Source organism: Bos taurus, chromosome 16 (genome assembly GCF_002263795.3).
Source record: "Bos taurus isolate L1 Dominette 01449 registration number 42190680 breed Hereford chromosome 16, ARS-UCD2.0, whole genome shotgun sequence".
Classification (NCBI taxonomy): Eukaryota; Metazoa; Chordata; class Mammalia; order Artiodactyla; family Bovidae; genus Bos; species Bos taurus.
This window is the reverse complement of record NC_037343.1, coordinates 21,006,729-21,024,264: the sequence shown is the minus strand read 5'-3', so window position 1 is coordinate 21,024,264 and position 17,536 is coordinate 21,006,729. Positions and strand designations below refer to the sequence as shown.

Genomic DNA, 17,536 nt, shown 5'->3' with positions numbered 1-17,536 from the left:
CTTCACCCCAGACATCCTGAAGTACAAAGACTGTACAAGGTACATACCAGCTAGTAAATCCCGCTGAAAGAATCTTCCATAGAAGCTCCATCGAGTGATTGACATACTTGTTATTGGCCAGGCCTTATCTCACATGACCACCTCTGTCTGTCTTACTGATTTTTTGATGTAACCAGAGTTATGCTAGATATTTACTTCTTTCAATTTAAAAGAATTTTAAATTCTTTGAATTTAAAGCTAATTCTACTAACAAATACCCCCAGATATGAGGGTCTAACTGTGTTTTTTTTTTTCACTTGAAATACATATTGCTGCTGCTAAGTCACTTCAGTCGTGTCCAACTCTGTGCAACCCCATAGACGGCAGCCCGCCGGGCTCCCCCATCCCTGGGATTCTCCAGGCAAGAACACTGGAGTGGGTTGCCATTTCCTTCTCTAATGCATGAAAGTGAAAAGTGAAAGTGAAGTCGCTCAGTCGTGTCGGACCCTCAGCAACCCCATGGACCACAGGCTTTCCAGACTCCTCCGTCCATGGGATTTTCCAGGCAAGAATACTGGAGTGGGGTGCCATTGCCATTAGTCAAAGAATATTATTGGTCAGAGTTGCAGGTTATTATTTGTGTTTTGTATAGCCATTCATTGAGAAAGATAGTTTGTAATATGCTAAGATTATATTGTTATCTATTCACTAATATTTGATTTGTTTTTCATTCATTCATTTATATATACTTATAAGAATAATTTGCTTGTTTGTATTTGTGATCTTTTTCTTTCCCCTCTCAAGTTGTAGTTATGTGGTTTTAAATTATAGACATGTTTTAGTGCAATTAACAGTATAATAATCTAATCTTGATCTATATTATACAAGACTGGGTGGTTGCCTGAGTCTTTACTTAAGGAGAACAGCTTGTAGAATATAATATCTTAAGTGTTTTATTTGCTAAATATAAACCATGTTAAGATAATCAGTTTTTAAATATGGAAACTCTCAGTATTTTTCTCATAAATTACTATCAATGTATCCTTGATATTTTTAGAAGCAATCTTTTAAACGTCAAAACCAGCTGTAATTTTTTTCTTTTGATGTAAATTAAAATTTCATGCATCACTGTCAGCTTATAGTAGAAAGAAATAAGCTAGTTTTAAAAAACAATTTGAAAATTTTGCATTTTTAAAAGGGCATATGCACAACTGATAGTGTTATAATAAATTATCAATAATTAATGTGGAAAGAAAATAATTTTAGCTCCTGAAATGTTGGTCATGTCTTCCAAGATTCAGAATAATTTAAGTATTTTAAATAATAAATTTAGTAAAATTTACTATTAAAAATAATAAAATAGTAAAAATATTTACTAAATGTTTACTCAAAAATTTATGGTAATTTTATAACTAAGCACTGAAAAGTTTTCCTAGTCTGCTTATATTCCCAAAGTAAATTTTTAATGTATGTGATAGAATTTCTGTCCAAAAAACTTTCATAACTTTTTTACATTATCAGTCATGTTCGCTGAATATCGTGACCATCTTCACTGCCATGTTACCCCTAAATCTCTTCTACCACCAAAAACAAGATTTTTTTACATGTACCAAGTTTTCCAGCATATTGTAATTCTCGTTAGAAATGGGAATTATTAACTATCCTTTTTGTTTTTTAAGTGTGTTCTTTATATAATGTGTAAGCTAAGCTCCAAGGAGGAAACACTGTCCAGCTTCTATTTCCTGATATGACTCCTTATTTTATTTTTTAGATTCTGCAGAATTGTGAGAGATGGAAAGAGAAGCTTCAAAACACCCATTAAAATTTTTATTTATTGTTTGAAATTCCTTTAAATAGTTGGACATTATTTTTAAAAGCATTTTGAGTGTCCAGAGAGATAAAGGAATTTTTATAAACAAATTCCCTGGCAGGAGCTGCTTTGTGTGCTATATATTTCAGGCTAATAATAAGGGCTTACTGTGGGTCAGTATGTCATATCCCAGTGGTGTCTGGTGAGATGGAGGGTTATCTTATATGTCAGCTAGCTAACCCTGTGAACAGTTTTGAGCAGGCAAGATAATGGGACTGAATTCTGAAATGAGGGTTGAAATGTACTGGAATATTGTCACACATGAGAACAATAACTTTTTTAAATAAATGTAGTCACCTTCTGACATCATTAGGCATATTTGATAATAATTCTTAATGGGGTATATTTTAAGTGGATAGATTGGGTCAAGTATGAAGAGAATCATATATAATGGTATGTTTAAGATAAAAAAAAATCACAAACTCTATCATGCACAAGAGATTTTTATTAATAGAAAGTTGCTGAGAAAAAAAAATTGAAACTTTTTTCTTCTCTATTATGATTACTAAATCAACAGTACCTATTACTAAGTAAGTTTTCAGCTTCTTATAATTTTAAGTTTTGAATATAAAATTACTTCTACTCAAGCATAGATACAATAATATAGAAAAATTTTAAATTATTTTGTTTTACTGTGTTTCCCGATTAGTGTCTTCGTACACCGTTACATAAAATGTTAATGTCTTTTTTTTTAGATCACTAATTCTTTGAAAGATTTTTAAATTCAGTCATCCTTTGCATTTCCCTTAAATATTACACTTAATTTTGAGAAAAAGTTTGTGTGTGTGTGTTTATAAAATGAACCTTAAGAAAATACTTTAAATGTAGAAGTGAATTATTTGATTTGAATTGAACAAGATAATCCACATTAATACACTTATGGCTTATAAATTGGAATTTTAGGAAATGTATAGATTTGGTGTGTAATCTAAGAATGTTGAAGTGGGATAAGATGATACAGATTTTTACACCATCTTATACACCTTTTATTACTTTAGCATCTATTCTTATAAAAGGCAGTTTTGTATGCACAATGGATTTTGTGTAAACATATGTAGACATATCCTTATATTCTTGAAGCCCATGGTATTGTGAGCATCATAAATGAGTGATTTAAGAAGCCTTTGGTCAGCCAGCAGAGGCCACTCACAGCTTGCTACTAAAACAGGACGGCAGAATGAAACTCTTTCTTTAATCACTATTGGCCATCATTCTGAGCTGGTTAATTTTTAGTTCCTTACTCTAAAAAAAAAAAATTACCATGGAGCAGTGTGAAAAACAGTTGTCACTGTATTTGTTCTTTAATTATATAGTGATTAATCTTTTCTATTAAATCTTTTAGATCATCATTTTGTAGACCAGAAATGAGGATTTATACACTTAATAATTAGAAGCATTATTATTCTAATAGGCCAATAATTCTAAATTCTTAATTATTAATGCTGACTTATTTTAACTAGGAAAAAACTGTTTAAAGTGAAGATTTAAAACAATTACATTGTTTAGTCTTAGAATGAAAAATATAAGAATTGCTAACGTTGTCATATATCTACATGTATGTTTGTATATTTCTGTATCTTCATCAGCTTAGCGTAACATGCAATTAAGAATTATTTTAAAGATATATATGTACTGGTGTTACTTGAAAAGGTACTAAGATTACTTCCAGATTACCTGGAGTCTGTGTGCAGTCACTACTTGACGTGACGCTAGCAGCTGAAAGGTTAGCATCTTTCTTTTGACACATACGATTTCTGCCAGGATGACTAATCCTCTATTGAAAGCCTTGAGCTTCTCTGTGCTTTATCTCCTGTGATTTTTTTTTTAATTATTCTTTTTTTGTTTGTTTTTTAATTTAAATTTATTTATTTAAATTGGAGGCTAATTACTTTATTGTATTGGTTTTGCCATACATCAACATGAATCCGCCATGGGCATACACGTGTTCCCCATCCTGAACCCCCCTCCCACCTCCCTCCCCGTACCATCCCTCTGGGTCATAAAACCTTTCTGGATTGAAGGTGTAATCTCACATTTACATTGTTATCTGCTTTTGAAGGAAAAAAAAAAAAGCCCAGCTTCTCTAATTGTCCAAGTTCCTTCACATACTCTCATCATGAAATGTTTACTCCTCTCCAGTGCAGTTTTTAATTTTTTTCACTACTTTGCCTGTAATGACTTGTAGTGGAGCCATTTGTTATTCTTGTTAGTCTGTCTGTAACATGGACTGACAACCTTGTTTGAGATGCCATGCTCAAACTTGCCTGCGTTTAAAATAGCCCCATGGGGTACCCCGAAGTCGCAAGTAAAGACCAGAATGTCCTTGGATGTACTATAGGCTGAAGAGTTTCCAACAATATAATCTCCATTCAAGTCAGCATCTTCTGTGGCAAATTCCCCAACACAGGAAACATTTATTTTGGTGTATTGTCTCCTCTGTGTGGTCCTCTGTCGGGGGCAATTGGGAATAGAACAACTGAGGTTCAGATCTAGCTCTGTTTAGTCTTTGTAATCTGAGTGTTATGTGCCCTCACCTCAGTGAGTATTACTTTCTTCATCTAGTGTTTGAGAATAATGATGTCTACTCACTTTAGCCATCTTGCCCGTGAAAACTTACCTTATAAGCCGGCAAAACTGATAAAAGACTGATGACAATGTAATTGTCATCATTAATCACAATAGTGTTTCTACAAATTCTATTAATTCTTCATGTGTCATCAGTGGTCATTATCACACTTTCTTTGTTGGGTTGTTCATGCTTACATCGGCCCAAGAAGGGTTAAAAATTGCATAGTAAAAGTATAATGGAACAGTGTGGACCCTTTAACCTTGACAATCAGGTAAAAGTCATCAGATTCACTCACTGTGTTACATCTCTACTATGAAAATGAAAGTCATTCAGTCCTGTCTGACTCTTTGTGACCCCATGGACTATAATAGAGTCCATGGAATTCTTCAGAATACTGGAGTGGGTAGCCTTTCCCTTCTCCAGAGGATCTTCCCAATCCAGGGATCAAACCCAGGGCTCCCACATTCACTGGACAGATTCTTTACCAGCTGAGCCACAAGTGAAGCCCAGGAATGCTGGAGTGAGTATCCTATCCCTTCTCCAGTGGATCTTCCCAGCCCAGGAGTTGAACCAGGGTCTCCTGCATTGCAGGCGGATTCTTTACCAACTGAGCTTTCAGGGGAAGCCTTACATCTCTACTATAATATAATCTAATTAACACAAAGGTTAAGAAAGTAGTTGCTGCTAATAAGACAGTTTTTTTTACCCCTGAAAGTCTTAACCAGTGTGAACTCAGCTGATAAGAGCAAAATTGGTTGTGAATATCTTATACATAAAGATATGAATAATGATGCGAACCTAGTACATCTTTTTGTAATGTTACTAGATTTTATAAAATCCCAAATTCTGAGGCATCTTCTTAATTGGAAGACCAAACTCTAGTGTACAAATTTAATAATTTACTACAACAGTTTTTGCAATCTCAGATAATTCAGTTGTTCTCAGAAATGATCTTCCATCCTGTATATTCTTTCTTTTTTTTTAAATTTTATTTTATTTTTAAACTTTACATAATTGTATTAGTTTTGCCAAATATCAAAATGAATCCGCCACAGGTATACATGTGTTCCCCATCCTGAACCCTCCTCCCTCCTCCCTCCCCATACCATCCCTCTGGGTCATCCCAGTGCACTAGCCCCAAGCATCCAGTATCGTGCATCGAACCTGGACTGGCAACTCGTTTCTTACATGATATTTTACATGTTTCAATGTCATATTGTATATTGTTTATTCTTTCCAGAAGGACATTGTCTGAAGCTAATACTTCTGGTGGGCTCAGATCCAGCACCTTATCTGCACACATAGGGCATTCTAGTTTCGCCTATTACTTTTTTAGTTTCTTATAGCCAGTGAAGAGGATTTTTTGTAGTCTACTATGTGAATTCACAGGGCTTCCCTGGTGGCTCAGTGGTAAAGAATCTGCCTGTCAATGCAGGAGACACAGGTTCAATCCCTGGGTCAGAAAGATCCCACAGAGAAGGAAATGGCAACCCAATCCAGTATTCTTGCCTGGAAAATCCCATGGACAGAGGAGCTTGGCAGGGTACAGTCCATGAGGTCACAAAGAGTTAGACACAACTTAGCAACTAAATAACAACAACATATAAATTCACGTTTACTTTAATAGTAGTCTAGACAAATGAAAGTAAAATATGGATTAGTGCATGAATTATTTACTGACCTTTCTTAGGAAAAAACACCTGCAAATTGAAGGAGTCTCTTAACACAGGACTTTATCATGATATCATAAAGATTAGTGATCTTTGTAACAATGTAACTAAATCAATGTAACAATCAATGTAGATCAATGTAACAATATAACTAAAATTACCCAACTGAATGGAATACCACTCATTATATAGTAAATTTTGACATGATTTTATGTGCACAGTAATAACTAGTAAATATCTGTTGAATTGTTTCCAGTAGAGCAGTTTGGGGTTTAGAACAAGGAGGAATCAGCTATTGCATCAGAAGCTGGAGAGGGATCACAGTGGGAAGCAGAGATGAGATTAGAGAGGGTTTTGAATGCATTTCTTATTAGCTTTAGTTTTGCTTTCAGTGAAGAGCTATGGATGGCTCTGGCATGAGAAAATCAACACATTGAAAAGCAGTGATTTAGAAAGTTGAATTTGGTGAGTTGGTAAGGTGAATTGGAGAAGGGAGAAAGAAATTGCATACAACTCCCTTCTCACAGGTGATTTTCTTCCCCCTTATTCCTCTGAAATCAGATCACTGCTTTGTTTCCCCTTAATCTTATAAATGATATCCATTTATACTACCTGAATTTGTCCCTTTGTTGTGTTTACTTTCAAAGTTATCCTAAAGTAATTTCCACTCTTGTATATGTTATATTAAAAGTGATTCTAATGTTATTTTCTTGAATGTTTTCCATCCCCGAATAAATTGTACCTTTTGTGAATTGTGACCATTCTGTAATATTATATATGATAATAGATAACACAGTGAAATATTTTATTCATTCTCCCAACTGTCTTGTACCAGTTTTTTAGAACACCAATATAAAACTCAGTTGCCCTCATGGGAAATATTTTGGAGAATCTTTCTCTATTCTCCTGTGTGTGATTAAAAGATGGACACTTGACACATTCATTTTAACAACTATGAATTAAAATCAACTATTCTAAGATGTTTAGAATATTATTTTCTTCCACTTATTTTTAAATGAAGATGAAAGTATAGACTAGCAACTACAGTAAGTTTCCTTCTACCTCTTTGCTTTCGTCTCCTTAACTTCTTGTCCCTAGGTTTTAAAGTTCTATTTTTAAGCTCCTTTTTGTTGAGTTGTTTTCCTTAATATCTGTCACATGTATTTGACTGACACATTTGTTGAATGTACCAGGGGGGCCTTCATGCAGAGCCTGCTAAACTTAAAAGGCTTGTTTCTTTCTTCTGAGAAGTTGAGTCAAATTAATAACAGTCCTTCGAGAAGTAGGAAACTTCTGGGTCTTGACAAACTGGCAGGGAGGCTCAGACAATGTCTCCCTGCAGCCTGGAGGCCAGGCAGATTTGATTGGGCCGTCCTCACAAAACTGAAAGGCCTTCTTTTGAATGGCAGCCTGCCAACCTAAGTGTTTGTCAGTGTAGGCACTGAAGCAGAATAACATTTGGAAGGCAAATAAAATATAATTTTAAGAGAGAAAAGTTGGAGGAGAATGGCTCTACTAGAGGCAGAGAAAGAAGCCTGGACGGATGGTTTCTTGGGTTTGTTTGGCGACATAACACGTCGTGAATTTATAGAAGGAATCTTACTTGTGGAGAACATAAGTGAGGTATCATCCGTATTGAATAAACTCATTATTAATCTCATAGGACCATCGTGTCTCAGGAAGTCTACCTGATTTGGAAAGTAACTCATTCAGCCATCTTAATTATAGAAGAATGGGATGAGATGCAGTGGGTTTGGTAACAGTAACAAAATGAAAATGAGATATAAAGCCAACTGTTTTGTTTATCTTTGAGAGAAAGTCATAATATCTGTGTTAATAAATCAGTGATAGAAAAAATAAGAAATTTCTTTTAACATCTCTAATAAAATTGAGAAAGATACTTTGTCATTGAAATAATTTGGCTAAATTTCCCTTATATGGGTTCATATTGACCTTATGAATTTTGATGGTGTTACTTGTACAGCTATTACATTTTCATCTGCTGCTTCTGCTGCTAAGTCACTTCAGTCGTGTCCAACTCTGTGCAACCCCAGAGACGGTAGCCCACCAGGCTCCCCCGTCCCTGGGATTCTCCAGGCAAGAACACTGGAGTGGGTTGCCATTTCCTTCTCCAATGCATGAAAGTGAAAAGTGAAAGTGAAGTCGCTCAGTCGTGTCCGACTCTTTTCGACCTCATGGACTACAGCCTACCAGACTCCTCCATCATGGGATTTTCCAGGCAAGAATACTGGAGTGGGGTGCCATTGCCTTCTCCAACATTTTCATCTGCTGCTGCTGCTCAGTCACGTCAGTTGTGTCCGACTGTGTGACCCCATAGACGGCAGCCCACCAGGCTCCCCCGTCCCTGGGATTCTCCAGGCAAGAACACTGGAGTGGGTCGCCACTTCCTTCTCCAGTGCATGAAAGTGAAAAGTAAAAGTGAAGTCGCTCAGTCGTGTCCGACTCTTTGCAACCATGGACTGCAGCCCACCAGGCTCCTGCATCCATGGGATTTTCCCGGCAAGAGTACTGGAGTGGGGTGCCATTGCCTTCTCCGACATTTTCATCTAGCACTGCTATATTGTGATCTTCTGAGGTTGATAAGTTGATTGTAAATAACAATAGTGAAGACTGAGACCCCTGTGATCTTTTAGCATTAAAGTTTATTTCACAGTCTATAAGGTCAGAAGTTGACACAAACACTATACTACCCAGAGACCATTCATTCCTATCGAACTTTAATTTTTTAAATAATTTGCATATAAGCATAGTAATGAAAAGAAATATGCTTACTTTATTTAGGATTGTAGTCACTATTGATATAGTAATATTTAACAAATGAATCATAAAATTTCAGAGCATATAGTGTGGTGTTTAAGGTTATCATCAGTAAATATTGGCTAATTAATATAAATAATTAATTAATTAATAAAATAAAAACTAATATAAATGTTTGTCTCTAGCGTTTTAACAAACAACAAGAATTGGATTGTGGAGATACTGTTTCTCATGAAGAACAGAACACCTGTTTCCTATCTGGCCTTGTGAAATAAAATCAACTTTTTGTAACAAACTTTATAACATGAATATCTTATAGGATGTTTAAAGAGTTATGATTTTTTTTTAATTTGTCATTTCTTTCTAAGACATTTTTGAAATAACTGGAAGGCATCTTTTTTAAGAGAATAAAATAATCACCATACTTGAATGTTTACTAGAAATTAATAATTTGACCTGATAATTTAAATTGCTTCATTTTATTTTTAGAAAGATTAACCCTGAATTATGATTTTTAGGAAGAATTCTATAAAAATGTTTCTTGATATTTTATAATTCTTTGAAGTAACTACTAATAATCAATTGTATTAAACACATGTTTTCAAGTTTAAAATACACTGAAACTCTAGAATAGCCCCGATTTTCATAAGCTGAATTCTAAAATAAGATTTTGTTGTTATTCAGTCAGCAAGTCATGTCTGACTCTTTGCAACCCTATGGACTAGAGTATTCCAGGCTTCCCTGTCCCTTACCATCTCCCGGAGTTTGCCCAAGTTCATGTCCATTGAATCAGTGATCCTATCCAACCATGTCATCCTCTGTCACCCTCTTCTCTTTCTGCCTTCAATCTTTCCCAGCATCAAGGTCTTTTCCAGTGAGTCAGCTCTTTGCATGAAGTGGCCAAAGTATGGGAGATTCAGCTTCAGCATCAGTTCTTCAATGAGTATTCAGGGTTGATTTCCTTTATTCAGGGTTGATTGACTGGTTTGATCTGCTTGCTGTCCCAGAGACTCAAGAGTCTTCTCCAGCACTACAGTTGGCAAGTATCAGTTCTTTGGCACTCAGCCTTCTTTATGGTGCAGCCTTCACATCCGTACGTGACTACTGGGAAGACCATAGCCTTGACTATATAGACCTTCGTCAGCAAAGTGTTGTCTTTGCTTTTTAACACACTGTCTAGCTTTGTCATAACTTTTTTCTTCCAAGAAGCAAGAGTCTTCTAATTTCATAGCTGCAGTCACCATCTGCATGATTTTAGACCCCAAGAAGAGGAAATCTACCACTGCTTCCAACTTTTCCCCTTCTATTTGCCATGAAGTGATGGGACCGGCTATCATAATCTTAGTTTTTTTAATTGAGTTTTAAGCCAGTTATTTCACTCTCCTTCATCACCCTCATCAAGACGTTCTTTAGCTCCTCTTTGCTTTCTGCCATTAGAGTGGTATTGTCTGCACATCTAAGGTTGTTGTTATTTCTCCTGGCAATCTTTATTCTGCCTTGTAATTCATCCAGCCCAGCATTTCACATAATGTGCTCTGTGTATAAGTTAAATAAATAGAGTGACAGTAAACAGCTTTGTCGTACTCCCTTCTCAATCTCTCTCACCTTTTTGGTAAAGGTGTCTAATACCTAAAGTAGCAAAAGATTCTCATTATTAGAACATTTTACTCCTGAGTCAGACCAGTGTCATTGACCTGAAAAGACTATATATAGATCTCAGTGTTTGTTTCATTTAAAAAAATCCTAAATTATGCCTATTTGAATATCTTTAAAAGTAAAACCAAAATTGACTTGAAATAATGAAATGGGATATTTACATCTTGTTAAAAAGGGGGGCTATGTACTAGGTAAATATGTAGACTCATTTAAATATCTACATTTGCTATTATAAATCTTCTGTGAGTTGTTTACAGCAATTGAATTGTGCTCATAGTTTCTACATATGATTTCTGAGAAATATATAGTATGATTATTTCTGACTAGATTGAAAGCTTACATTTGTATTGTGGTATAAATTAGTTATAAATTCTGTTTTATTGTATTCAGTTGCATTGTTTTTCATTGGGCAATTTATCACATGGGTGTATGTGAAATTCTTTCATTTATTAAATTTCAGATTATGTATCTCAAGCCAGAGCAAGACTTAAACATTTTTCCATAAGTATAGCTGCAGGTAAACAAGCAATTTTAGCCCTGAAAATAGCTTCTGCTTCTGTCAACATGTTGTTTATTTTTTCTCTGAGATAAAAAGTTCAGTTTTCTGATATTTGTACCCAGATAAAGTCAGTAAACAAGATTAATATAGTGTGGAAAAGGTTGTCAGCAGCCCTGGCAAAGGAAATAAGTTGCCTGTACATAGAACATACTGTAAACTGAATAAAAGTGTCAGGTCCACCCTGAGATAATGTGATCATGAACCTCTAACAAAGCATGACATAGGCACAGTCGGCTTTTCTCATAGCCACGGTGTAGAAAATGGATTACTGTATTCCAGGGTTACCCACTGGAGTAGCATGAAAACCTCATTCTGAGATGAATGCAGGATGTAGTCCTGGAGTTGAGCCACATGTTTACCTGTGGTGCTCAAACCATAGGGTTATTAATGTCATCATCTGTGCACATTTGCAGTATTTGCAATTCTTGGAATTTCAGTGTGTGCTGGCATCCTTGTTACCCGAGTGAAAGAAGATGAAATACATTTTTGAAAATGTTCGTTTCTTTTCAGAGGCATTTGTTGCCTCATCGTGCCTTTCTGGATTCTGTATGTTAAGTGGCACTCCTGTAATTATAGAGGGTTTTGTTTTTATTTTTTAATATGATGAAGCATAACGTAAAGCCTTAAGTTGTAACTTTATCTCTTGTCAGCTGTGGTTGTGGATTCTTTCTTGCATGATGCTATGTTTATGTCCCTGCTGAGAACCCTCGATTAGACAGAAAAGTGTGACATTTTCTTGGCAAATGGGAATAGCTTGCATTATCAAAAAAGATGAACCTTTAATTCTTTATCAGGTTTTTACTTTGATTTAGAAATAAAGGCATAAAATCTTTTCTCTTAAATGAAATTATTGTTCTATGTAAATACACAGATAATTCCTAACTTTATGGGAAAATGATAAAAAGGACTATTCACTGCTCCCTCAATTTAAATTTTTGTATGCATTTTTTACACACAGTTGATTTATAATGTTGCATTAGTTACAAGTGTACAGCAAAGTGATTCAGTTATATATATTTGTATGTATATATTCTTTTTCGTTGTAAGTTATTACAAGATAATAAATATCTTTTCCTGTGCTGTACAGCAGATCCTGTTGCTCATCTGTTTTATGTAGAGGAGTATGTACATATTAATTTGTATGCATTTAAGTGTGTGCATTATAATACATGTTATTTACATTTAAGAATTAAATACAAAGATGTTGTTCCTAGCAAATACCATCTTCTCAACACTAATTAAGTAAACCTCTTTTTTTTACATACAATTAAATATATTTGCATTTGTGTAGTATTTGGAAATGAGACTCAGTGGTCTAGTTCTTAAGAAAGTTGTTTTTTTCTATTATAAAGATACTTTTTAAATAGTCGTAAAATTCTAGCAGAGGAACTATGCTAGACTGAAAGAAGTAGTTCATTCTTACCAGGAATTTAATTATACTTTTGGTCCATGCAGTTGTGTCTTAGATTTTGAGAACTGTTACATTCTGCATTTCAGAGTGGATGTCTTCAAATGAAAACATCCCTATTATTCACTGCCTTTTTACAGACTCACCTGTGACTGGTTTTGGTTTTAAATCTCCTTTCAGGTGACAACTCCTGGCCCAGTCAGTAACAAGAGAATGGTTCACTTTTCTCCAGATTCTCATCACCACGAGTGAGTGTGCACTGTATAATCTTGTTGGACTATTCTGCATCTTTTGGGGGGGAGGAAATTGGTAACTATTGCTAGTAAAGACGGTTTAATTTAAATACACCTTGAAAAAGAGTAAACATCATCTGCCAATAACAGTAGTCTAATAGAACAATTTAAATGAAACCCATGGCAGAAATTTAAAGAAAGGTTTTTAAATACTGTCTCTCTTTTACTTGTGATAAAATTTGAAATTCATGTGTTATTGAAATTCATAGATTATCTTAAAGCATTTACACTTTCATTACATTAAGTAGAATCAGGCTCTCACTTCCTTCCTCCCACAGTCGTTTCTAAAGTATTGAAATGAAGAGTGAGTGATTCTTTCTCTCATTAATTCTGTACCCTCTGCTCCTGTCCAACATGAGCTGTGAAGGACCCAGAATGTATTTTTCATTTAACAACAAAAAGAAGAGACTAATTTACTAGATAATTGAAAAAAAAGTAAAGCTTTGGCTTAGTGAGTTTGGACATGAATTTGAGCAAACTCTGGGAGATACCACAGCACAAGTGTCCTGATGTGCTACAGTCCATGGGGTCTCAAAGAGTTGGACTCAACTTAGCGACTGAACAACAGCAAATTAGTGAGTTATGGGGTGGCTTTCTAGGTGCTGATTCTGTTTCTAAATACATCTTTGTTGGAAAACCTTAAATAAGTTGTGTATTTTGTCCCAATACCCTATTGTCTCCCATGAAGCTGGTTGAACTTGAGAAAGGCCATTAAAGTATGGAGTGATATGAATTAATTATTGAATGAATTTTTTTCTGGAAAACAATTATATTAGTACCCACTAGATCCTATTTTTTTAAATCTACTTTTGTAAAATGGGAGTATAATTGCTTTATAATATTGTATTAGTTTCTGCTGTACAACAGTGTGAATCAGCTACATGTACACATATATCCCCTCCCTCTTAAATTTATTTACTTATATAAGACATAAATTATTTGTTCATATGTAGCTTAATTTATAAATTTTGTTAATATAATTTATGTGAGATAGGATTATTTATATAAATTATTTTTATATATTTATTTTTGTAGCTTACAATATCACAATCTTCCCTTTTAATAGCTTATCTTATTCATTTTTTATTATCCTATAAGACCTTCTCTATTTTTTTCCCTCAAACAGAAAAGAAAAATGGATAAAGCATTTTTTAATCTCAGAACGACAACCATTTGTATGTTTTCATCTCAGTCTTTGTTCTGATATAAAACCAATACTCAAGAAAATAGATCTGGAGCTATATTTAAGTCAAAAATTACATTTGATAAAAATGTTCAATGCTCTGAGGGCAAACGATCTCTTTATCACCATCATAGCCTGGTACTAGTTACTGAATGAGTGAAGACATGGAAGTTTGTATTTAAAATAGGACAAACTTGGTAATGTCAGTCGAGTGTTTCGTCTCAAATTAGCAGGTCTGACCCTCATTTGTAATACCCTGACATCCTTCCACACCCATCTCCCAGTGGTTCTCAATCAATTAAAAAAGAGTTTCTGGGGATGGCACTTAGATGCCACTGTTTTCAGAGTTTCCCAGGTCATCCCAAGGTGTTTGATTACCATTCTCTCAGTGCTCAGGATAATGTCAGTCAATGACTAAAGTGGTCTACAATGGTCATTGTTCTACCTTGCACTCTACATGCTACTAGTCCACTTTATTTTAGTAATCTCGTCTGACCTCCTCTTTTCCATATCCTGCTCCATTATTTTAACTAAAACTCCATTATATTGTATACGTATCTTTCTGCCTCTGTTCTCTCACTATTTCAGTACACACTACTTACTTCTGCTACTTAATTTCAGTTCTGATCCTTTTATTCCCCTCTGAAAACTTCCAGTATTCTTCTTGACAGCAGAGAAACCTTAGCATCTGATTAAACACCTTCCACATTATGGCTCCAGTTTCCCGTCAGCTTGTTCCATTGCCTCTCCCTCGGAACACCCGCGTTCCGGCCGTCTGCCTCTGTTCCCTGAATATAACGTACTCTGCTTCACTGGCTTCTATAGCCACTGACTTTCTTTGCTCAATTCATTTCTTCCTACCCATATCTGTCAAAACCTTATTTGTTATTCAAGGCTGTTTGAAAAACCATTTATTTATAAGATGTACTAGGCACAAGTAACAGAATATGAAATTAACACTAGCTCAAACCAAAAGGTTTTTTTTTCCCCTCTCACATGAAAAGTTAGGAGGAAGAAGGTTCTAGAGTTTGCCACTAGCCATAAAGATATTATCAGGGGCCAGACTGTTTCTCTTTTTCTGTTTCGTCATCTGTATTAGTGTACTATTAGGGGTATTGTATCAAAAGGCCACAAACTGGTGGCCTAGAAAACAAATGTATTGCCTCATAGTTATTTTCTTTTTCCATACTTTTTATTCTGTGGCAGAATAACATTCCTCTTGTGTTCTTGTACTCTCCCTTTAATTTTTTATATTTAAAAGTTTTTTTTCATTGACGTATAGGTAACACACAGTGATGTATTGGTTTCAGTTACTGAAGAGGCTATCTTCTCCCATTGTAAGCTCTCACCTCCTTTGTCATAGATTAAGCACCCGTGTAAGTGTGGGTTCATTTCTGGGCTCTCTGCTCTGTTCCCTTGATTTGTGTAACTGTTTCTGTACTGTACTGTTTTGATTACTATAGCTTTGTAGTATAGTTTGAAATCAGGGAGCGTGAAACCTCAAGGTTTGCTCTTTCTTCCTTAAGAGGGCTTTGACTGCCTCACATTTCTGAAGGCTGGACATTCACAATCGAAGTGTCAGTGGGATTGGCTCCTTCCAAGGGAACTGAAGGAGAATCTCTCCCTTGTTCCCCCTTGGCTTGTGGTTGACTGGCAACCTTTGTCCTTCCCTGACTTTTGCTGCATCGCCCCAGCCTGTGCCTCCAGCTTCCCACAGCCTTTTGCCTGTACCTGTATCTGTGTCTGACTTTCTGCTTTTTGTAATGACACAGATACAGATATATAACAGCATTTTATAAGGTTGTATTGAATTAGGGCCTACCCTAGTGACCTCATCTTAACTTGATTACCTCTGAAAAGACCTGATCTCAAAATAAGATCATGCGTTTTTTGTACTAGGGGTTAGGACTCCAACATATCTTTCAGGGGCATGCATTTCAACATAGCATCTTCCTGGTCTTTTTCTCTTACATACATATTTACTGCCTCATAGTCTCAAGATGGTTCCACATATCATGTCTACATTCAAGATAGGAAGAAGAGGAAAGACCAGGCCAAGCAGCTTTCCTCAAGAAGCAAAATTTCAAAATCACTCACCCACCTTCCCTTAATTCTCATTGGCCAGAACTGGGTTACTAGGTCACTTAGTAACCTAGTAAAAACTGCAAGGGAGTTTAGGAATATAGATATCTAGCAGAGGTTTAAATCAGGCATGATAGGTTACTTGAGTATGGCACATGAAAAAATGAAAGTCTTAGTTGCTTACTCATGTCCAACTCTTTGGGACCCCATGAACTGTACCCCACCAGGCTTCTCTGTCCATGGAATTCTCTCTATTCTAGAGTAGGTATCCATTCTCTTCTCCAAGGGATTTTCCTGACCCAGGAATCGAACCCAGGTCTCCTGCTTTGCAGGCAGATTCTTTCCCATCTGAGCCACCAGGAAGCCCCCTAACAAAGTAAGGATTAGAAGAGGAAACTATCTGTTGCGTAGAGCTAACAAAATGTGTCATATTTAGCTCATTGACTTTTTAACACACACTCTTCCTTCCATGCATACATACCATGTGAAATGCCTTTCTTGCCTTTTCCAAAGAAGACCACTTCAAAGTCTCATCCAGTTACTTATCTATCTCAAAACCTCATCGAAGTCCTCCAAGTGACATGAAATTTCAATCAGATCTGGCTATGGCTCCTTGTAGTATGTGGTATGTAGTATAAATTAAAGATGCCTGCATACAAAATATAGAATTGCAGAAAATACAGGATACTTCACAAAAGTTCTGATTTACTGAAGAAAGCACTCAGTACTCAGTTTTTGCCACAACACAGACATCCAGTTTGGCAAACAGTCCTGATTTGCTTTCTTGGAGGACTTCCTTGTATTTATACTGTAAGATCACAGCTGATCTGTCCATTGCAGGAGATGCCCTTTAAGGATGCTACACAGTTTTTGCAATACATTTTCTTTTCCTTTTCAGCTTTAATGAGGTATAATTTACAAATAAAAACTTGCAAAATATTTAAAATGTACATCATGATAATTATACGTACATACACACACATTGTAAAAGAATTCCCACCATCAAACTAATCTATCCCAGTTCACATATTTACTTTTTTCTTTTTCCTGGTGAGAACATTTAAGATCTATCTCCTGACTTCCCATCATACAATATTAATTATAGTTGCCATCAGTGTACATTAGCTCCTCAGGCTTTATTCATCTATAACGAAAGTTTGTGCCCTTCTATCAGCCTCTCCCTATTTCCTCCACCCCACTCCTCACCCCAGCCCCTATCAACCACCATTCTAGTCTGTTTCTACAAGTTCAACTTTTTTTTTTTAAGATTCCATATATAAATGATATCATGCACCATTTATATTTGTCTGTCTGGCTCATTGTACTGAGCACAATGCCCTCCAGGTTCATCCATGTGATCATAAATGGAATTATTTCCTTTGGTTGTTTCCATGTCTTGGCTATTGTAAATAATGCTACAGTGAATATGAAGGTGCTTATGTCTTTTCAAGTTAGTGGGAAAAAACAAATTTGTCAAGCTAATGATTTT

The 17,536-nt window shown here is 35.5% G+C and overlaps 1 protein-coding gene across 4 annotated transcripts in view; it reads left to right on the top strand.

Annotated features, from left to right (window-relative positions):
* The window catches only part of GPATCH2 (G-patch domain containing 2), a 195,545-nt gene that overhangs the window by 101,483 nt on the left and 76,526 nt on the right, over positions 1 to 17,536 (top strand). For all 4 annotated transcript variants that reach the window (XM_024976425.2, XM_024976426.2, XM_024976428.2 and 1 more), the window contains exon 6: positions 12,670 to 12,737. In XM_024976425.2, coding sequence (XP_024832193.1) covers positions 12,670 to 12,737 — 68 coding nt within the window. The remainder of the gene's footprint in view (positions 1 to 12,669; positions 12,738 to 17,536) is intronic.